The following is a 7965-nucleotide window of genomic DNA, read 5'->3' as shown; positions in this document are numbered from 1 at the left end:
TTAGCACATGTGTGAATGTGTGCTCTTGATCAGGTAAATGCACTAACAGCATGACTATACAGGTCAAAGAGTGGGTTCCTCCCACAATGTGGGTCTCAGGATTTGAACTAGGGTCCCATGTACAGAGGGTGTTTTAATACACTGATAATTACAGTCTAATTTTTAAACAATCTCTTATTTCGCCCATAGGAAGGATTTCTTTCCTGGAAGGTGAGGCACGTTTCCTGAATAAGAAAAACATTGCTTGTCTTCAGCTCTCAGCTGGGAAAACAACAACCTAGCTAGCTTTTTCTGATCTACAGGAGGCTGTGGACGCCAGACTCTGTCAGCTGCCTCTGGTGTCAGGGTATAGAGGCATCCCCTGGTTTGTCGAAGCCAACATCAACAAGGTAGTGGTGAGTGTCCCAGATCTAAGGGAGGACAAGTGATTGCTGGTTTTAGCTACAGAGCATCAGGCCTTGAGAAGCAACATGTCCTCCCCTTCATCTTTTTCCCAAGGCTCAGTGGAGCTTGCAGCAAGGCTGGCTGTCCTCCAAGCAGAGTCTCGCTGTCCTGTCTGTAAGGAATACTTCAGGAACTCAGTGACCATGGAGTGTGGGCATAAATTCTGTCTCTCCTGCCTCAGTGAATTGCAGAAGGATCCGAAGGGTAGTTTCCCCTGCCCTTCTTGCCACTTTAACAGTCCACAGAGCAGCTGTTCCCCCCGTCACACAAACCACTTTGATTGGTTCCTGGAGAACGCCAACCTCTGTCATTGGAAACAAATTGAGTGTTACATTAATCTGTGGAAGGAGAAAGGGGAGTCAATTGAGAAAGCAATTGCCACACAAAGGCGAACATTGTTAGAACTGAAAAAAAGATCGGCATACAAAAGAGAAGTATACAGTCTAAATACATAGAATATAGGTTATCTCTCCAGTACCAACAAGAGAACATTCTTAGGCAGTTACAAAGTGATAAGATGGATGGTATAGCCAAACAAAATGAAAATCTAGCGAAACTCTCAGATCACATTTCTTCGTTAAGGCGTATGTTGGCAGAGGTAAAGAGCGAGTGTGAAAAGTCAGACCTGGCACTGCTGGCAAGTGTTAATGATTCACATGAGAGATACAAAGACTTAAAACGCCCTAGGACATTTTCATTTACCTTGAAAGAGTATGGCTTCCAGTTTCCTCAAAAGTATCCTGCCTTGGACAGAATTATCCAGCGATTTCAAGTTGATGTAATTCTGGATCCTGAAACAGCAAACTGTAATATGCAAATCTCAGAAGATAGAAAATCTGTGCACTATTGGAATAAGCAAATGCTACCCAATAGCCCAAGAAGATTTCAGCAACCAGTTGTTCTGGGGTCTGAGGGATACAGTTCTGACAGACAATACTGGGAGGTAAATGTGGAAAGAAAATCCAAATGGATCCTGGGAGTCTGTAAAGAGCCTTTTCCCAGGAGCAGGATTACAGCCAGTAAAAAATGAATGGTTCTCATGCAGGATGGAGTTTGGGGAGTTGCTCTTGAATATCCTAAAAATTATGTTGCATTGGGCCATAAGAAAGTCAACTTTATGCCAAATGGAGCACCTATGAGGATTGGAATTTTTTTAGATGCTGAAATGCATGAGGTTTCATTTTATAGTTTGAGTGACAGGTCTCCTTTGTACAGTTTTAGTGACTTGCCTAATGGCACATTTTGGCCTTATTTTCACACTGGATATGAAGCCCATTCTCTGAAGATCTGCACAGTCACAGATCATAAATGATGAGAAGACGAACCACCAATGAATAGAGTCATCAGGGCTGGGTGATATTATTTTGTTTATTTTTTGTTTCATTACGTCAGCCACAATACTTATTTCTGTTTTTAATCTGCTTCAAGAAGTTTTAAGAAGTTAGAGTACCTAATTTATAAAGCATGGGCCCAATTAAAAAGTGCTTTCCCTGATGCTTAAAGTAATTGAAAAGCATGTGCCACTCCAGGGTAATTAGATAAAACCTCATTGTTGTCAGTCCACACTAATCGCCTACATATTTTCCCTTTAATACAAATTAAGCCTTTCACTCGCTGCTTGAAAAGCCATCTTTCCATTGTTCCTGTGTTTCCACTCTACACTCTCTGCAGTCAGAGTCACTACCCAAGACCTTGAACTTTCATCACTGTTTATCAGACTAGGCTTGGACACCATTTATAAGGTTCCCCCTTATAAGGAAAGAGGAGATGCACCTGCCAGTTGGAGGGCTAATGAGAAAAATGGGGAGCATCAGGCTGACAGTGAGATTGAGGAAAAGGAAGAACAAGGTGATGGTGAGGACGAGGATGATGTGGAGGAAGATGTGGAGAGTGGAGCAACTGTGTGCAAGCAGGCAGCTGGTGGTGGGCAGAATGGTCGACGCCAAGAAGCAGAAGTCTAATGAAGTATCTGGAAAGCCAACAAAGGAAAAGGTCATTTGACAGGCCACTGTGATCTAGCTGTTTTCCACTTCCTGTCCTTGAATCTCAGCATGGTCACCTTTAAGAAGAGAAGCAGGCCCACCTCCCTTGTTAGACAGTGCCACCCACAGATGGAGTGTACCACCCATCACTCCAGCAAGACCACAAAGGGAATTTGCAACAAGATCAGGGGAGGAAATGAGCCCAAACTTGCAAGTCCCTGCCTCCCCCTTTTTTAAAGGGATTATTTGAATTTTTAAAATTTGAAAATTAATGTTTTTGTACTTGTGTTACAGTCAGCCATTTTAAATGGTGACTATTTACCACACCATCACTGAGAGTGTTCCCTGTCCTACTTCTCATTTAAAATCTCAAATATGGAAAAAACAACTCATTTAAAACAACAACAACACAATAACAACAACAACAACAACAACGTATTCCAAGCATTGCAGTCACTTGTCGCATATGCCTGGCTGTACCATAAATTGTTGATTTATATGAGATAGCTAAAAAAGCCAAAGATGGAAATATCTTTTCCCCCTTTTCCTATGAATTTGCTATATATGTAGTGTGTTTGATGAAATAATTTCTAACAATGGGAGTTAGACACACACACACACACATAATTAAAAATAAAACCTTAAGGTTTTTTTTTTTTTTTAATGTAAAGAAAGCCCCTTTACTTATGGCCAACACATGTGCTCCTTTAAGTGGTCACTTTTCATTTTGTATAGGTCTTGCTATGTAGTCCAGGCTGGTCAGAACCTTGTTCTCCTCCTGTGTTTCTTCCAAGGACTGTACTGAAAGGTATATACTGACATTTGAAGTTAGGACCTGTCACCATTCATTGATTTCTCTCAGTGTTTCTCACCAAAATATGTGCCGCTCCCAGTTCTTTTCTTTTGCTTGCTTCCTTTCTCTCTTCCTCTCTCTCCTTCCTTCCCTCCCTCCCTCCCTCCCTCCCTCCATCTCTCTCATCCTTCCTTCTTTTATTCCTTCCTTCCATCCTTCCTTCCTTTCTTTTTTTCTTCCTCCCTCCCTCCATTCCTCCTTTTCTTCCCTCCTTCGATATCACTGTGTGGAGTAGGCTGGCTTTGAACACAGGGAGCTACTGCTGCAGTCCTGATGACTGAGTTGGTCTGTTTTATTGGCTCGGCTATGGAAAATCAGCTCACTCACCATTTTCATCGCCACTTACATCTGTTCACGTAGATATACAATAAACCCTACATTACAGGTGGGAAGTTTGCCGGCCCGGGTACTGCAGGTACTAAAGGACCTATCCTCAGGTTAGAAGCCATTGTGGGCAACAGCCAGGCAAGGAAAGAAACTGTTGAAGCTGAGTATTGGTGGCACACCCTTGCAATCCCAGTAATTGAGAGGCTGGGTCTACATAGTCTCAAAACTTGTATATCCCTAAAAACACAAAGCTGTTGTGATAACCAGTGATACTATCTACACATGGTTCTTAGCAGGAGTGTTATTGAGCAGTAGTGCTCTTGCCTGATATCTGTAAGGTCCCAGGTTCAATTTCCAGCACGCCAAAATATCTCTTCAAGAATGGATTTCAAATTTTGAGAGCCCAGTTTCAGTTGGATCTGCTCAATGGCACATGTGCAGAACCTAAGAATGCCTTGAGCTAGAGGCCAATTTGGGCAACATAACAGGGACTTGGTTTTATTTTATTTTTTCAAGATTATTTTTATGCATGTGGGTGTGTTGCCTGATTGTGTGGACATATACCATGAGTGTGTGGTGCCCACAGAAGCGGGAAGAGAGTATTAGATCACCTGGGATGGAGTTAAAAGGCTTTTGTGAGCTACCTGTGTGGCTGGCAGTTTACCCAAATCTTTCAGAAGACCAGAACCAGTGTTCTCCTCAGACTCTGTTTTGTACTGTTTTGTTTCTATTATCGGATTGTGTAACTAGTCTGAAGTGGAACCTAGAGACTGTGTGTTACCACACAAAGCCCTGTTGCTGGAGGAGGGCCTTGTGCACTGTGTTTCCAGATGCTGGTTTCAGTGACTTGAGAACTGCTTAGTGTCCTGCCATGGACATTGTTATGTATGTTGAATCATCTCCTGTATCCATGTGATGTGAAGAATGCTCCCCAGTTACCCCCCAATTGCCTGATAAAGTTCCTGACAGCCTGGGCTGGGCAGAAGTTTAGGTTCCAGGGATTGGGGTCCAGAGACCATGAGGGAGGAGGAGGAGAAGGAACAGAAGATGTAGCCAGAGGAGGCCAGAGATGGAGAGGAGACAGGATGTTGTCATGGGATAACCAGGAGCAGCACATGGCCAAGATCAGCTTGCTCTGAGGACTGGGACAATGGAGCCAAAGAAGCCCAAATGGAGTATGTGCAAGTGTTTGGGAATTTGGATGGGAAGTAGACAAGATCATTTAGAGGGCTGATATCTGCCCAGCCCTAGTATTTTAAGGCTTCTTATAAATCTAACACGCTTCTGTATCTTTTGTTTGGAAATAGATGGTTTATTCATAGCTGCTGCTATAATAATTTCCTGCACTTAACTAATATATACAGAATAATTAATTCATTTTATACCCTGCTTTTAAAATAAATGAGTGAATAAATAAATAAATGCTTGGAAATTGGTGCCTGGAGAGATGGTTCTGGGGTTAAGATAATGGTTATGCTTAAAGAAAACCAGTCCTTTACAGCAGTACACGGTGGCTCACAACCCTCTGAGACTTATGTCCCAGCGAGGCATGTCCTAATTTTACTCAACATCAAGTACAGAGTAAGGCCCCAGAGCCAGCAGTGCCTGTGCTCACTGAGCCCCTGTCTTGTGCACAATGACCACTAAGGATGTTTCCCAGAGCACAAACTTAGGGCATCTCAAAGCTACAGGCTGAAACCAAGACACACACCTCCAAGGAACTGGAAGTCTACTGGACCTGCCCTAGCTCCATCCAGTTCTATTATCTCAGAATAAGACAACACTTCTCTGGGCTAGTTGGACAGAGAGCAACACCATCTCAGGCCAGGGGTGTTGAGCACCTTGGACTGGAGCCCCTGACTTTCCAACCTGAAACCTAGAAACTAGGTCTCTTGCAATCCTGAGCTCCTGGCTAAGAAAATCGAAGCTCAGCAGGCCGTGGTCCTAGGTCACACAAGGGCTCAGGGGCAGGGTTCCAAGTCTTAAAAATCCATACTCAAGAGTCACCAAACTAGGGAGAAGGCTCCCCTGAATAATGCTGAATAGTACCATGTGTTCATGACAAGGTACATGAAAGAGGTTGTGGATAGAGTTTAGACTCTGAACTCTTGCCTGACATCTGTGAAACCTTGGTGTGATTCCCAGCACAAGCTGTGTGGATTCATAAGTTATATTTTATATTCAGTAACCACCATTTTAGAGGAGACACCATGTTTAAATTTGTGGATGCTTATTGAAATCATATTAGTTGTAGAGTTATACAGTCAAGCAGTGTTCTTTAAAGAACACTGTATGGATATATTATGGGAGTGGCAGGTGTACCAATACATGGGCAGAGACCAGAGGAGGATAGTAAGCATCCTCTTTCATTCTTTCTCTCTTCCTCAGAGGCGTGTCCTCTCCCTGAACCTGGGACTTGGATTTTGCATTCTTCTGTCTCCACTCCATGTGTTTCTCCAGGTGTTTGTATGGGGAACCCATGTTTTTAGTGGGCTATAGATGGTCAACGTTGATCTTCATTACTGCACAGTGAGTACTTTAACCACTGAGCCATTTCTTTAGCCTGGGCTTTGCTTTAAAGAGAGGGCTTCACTATGCAGACCTGGCTGACCTGGAAGGTGTTTGCCTCCAACTCAGACACCCAGCTCCTCTGCCTCTGCTGGTTTTAAATGGCTTTTTCCACTAAATCAAGCCTTTGTTTTTTTAATGGGGGGACCATCTTTTTACCCCAGACAGAGCAAAGAAATTTTCACCCTAATCTTGGACAACTAATGAAACAATTAAAGTTACATACAGGCATGTAGGTAAGAGTGTCCCTATTGGAGCACCCACAGCTTAAAAGATCATCAATAAAATCTCAACCTGCTGCCATTCTTTAACCTCATATTGTCTCCCACAGAGGGCAGGCCATATGATCCCTTTACTTTTCCATGACCAAAGGTTAAAGCCCAATCTTGTGCAGATCTTCTAAGAGTAATTACAGATGCTGAGGATTTATGTAATCTTTAGCCAAAACTGAGATGGAATTTCTGGTCCTCCTGGCTCTGCCTCCAAAGTGCTGGGACTACAGGCAGGTAAAGCACAGGGCTTTTGAAACTTGAATTGTACACAGTTCAGTAACCTTAGTTTTTCAGTCAGATGAAAATGTGGCCCTCTGTTTCTACTTTTTAAAGTGAATTCCCTCTCTTTGATTTTGGGGTACCTGATCTGTGTCACAGGTTGCCCCTCGTCATCTTGCTCTAAAACCACTCTAGACAGTAATGAGAAAATTAACGTTCTCTCCTATAGCCTTGTCAGAGCTCAAGATGCAAGACTGGCCAGGAACTAACCATGTCACTCAGCACAGAGAACCTTGAGTGGATCTCTCTATGGCGCTGAGTATCAGGACTATTGCAATCAGTGTCCTAATGCAACAGCAGCAGTTGCTGCTTTTACGAATAGACTGGGTGAGGTGTGGTGGAACACGCCTTTCATCTCAGGACAAGGGAATCCAGGTGTGGTTGAGACCAGCCAAAACCACCAAGTGAGACATTGTGTTGAAGTGGGTCGGGAGGGAGGTTGAGAGGGATCAAAAATAAAAGCAAATATCTACTACAGAGTGAGAATGAATTCCAGTCCACGCCAGAGTGACTTGTGTGAACCTCTCTGAAAGGAGACTGGGGATGTTGATCATGGTAAAAATTGGATTAGTGGCCAGGTGTGGTGGTGCACGCCTTTAATCCCAGCACTCGGGAGGCGATCGCTGTGAGTTCGAGGCCAGCCTGATCTACTACTGGTCTTTTCCAGGGGCCTAATGTTTGCGTCAGCACTCTCTTTCTTTATTTTCATCTACATCATGTGGAAAGGTTTATAATGTCTGGCAGGGCTGAGCCTGTGCTTCAAGCAAGTTGTTTTAAGTTTTTCTTTCTTTGTTTTTTTTTTTTTTTTTAAGATTTATTTATTTATTATGTGTACAGTGCTCTGCCTGCATGTACACCTGCAGGCCAGAAGAGGGCATCATATCACACTGTAGATGGTTGTGAGCCACCATGTGGTTGCTGGAAATTGAACTCAGGACTTCTGGGAAGAAGAATCAGTACTCTTAAGCTCTGAGCCATCTCTCCAGGCCATGTTTTTAAGTTTTTCAAAGGCTTTACTTCAGGTGTTCAACCCACAGTGTCCTCCTGTCCCCTAGTGGCCTTGTTGAGTAATTTAGCAATTTCAGTAAACTTGGGAACTCAGTCAACAAAAACCTGCTGACACCAGAAATCCACACACTGCCTCCTTTTGGAGTGGGATAGGATCTTCAGGATGGTCTCTTTCTGGGCCTGGACAGCATCCATTGCCTCCTTTTAAGAATGTACCCAAGGTCAATTACCT

General features: G+C 43.4%; 1 protein-coding gene across 1 annotated transcript; it reads left to right on the top strand.

The window, feature by feature from the left end:
* The first annotated feature begins 470 nt into the window (after nt 1-470).
* Nucleotides 471-1756, top strand: LOC127186408 (tripartite motif-containing protein 60-like). Its single transcript, XM_051142794.1, is given in 2 exon segments — nt 471-876; nt 879-1756. Coding segments are annotated over 2 exon segments (1284 nt in total).
* The last annotated feature ends 6209 nt before the right edge of the window (nt 1757-7965 follow it).

Source organism: Acomys russatus, unplaced genomic scaffold (assembly GCF_903995435.1).
Source record: "Acomys russatus unplaced genomic scaffold, mAcoRus1.1, whole genome shotgun sequence".
Classification (NCBI taxonomy): Eukaryota; Metazoa; Chordata; class Mammalia; order Rodentia; family Muridae; genus Acomys; species Acomys russatus.
Note: the sequence above shows the minus strand (reverse complement) of the source record. Positions and strands in the feature narration are given on the sequence as shown.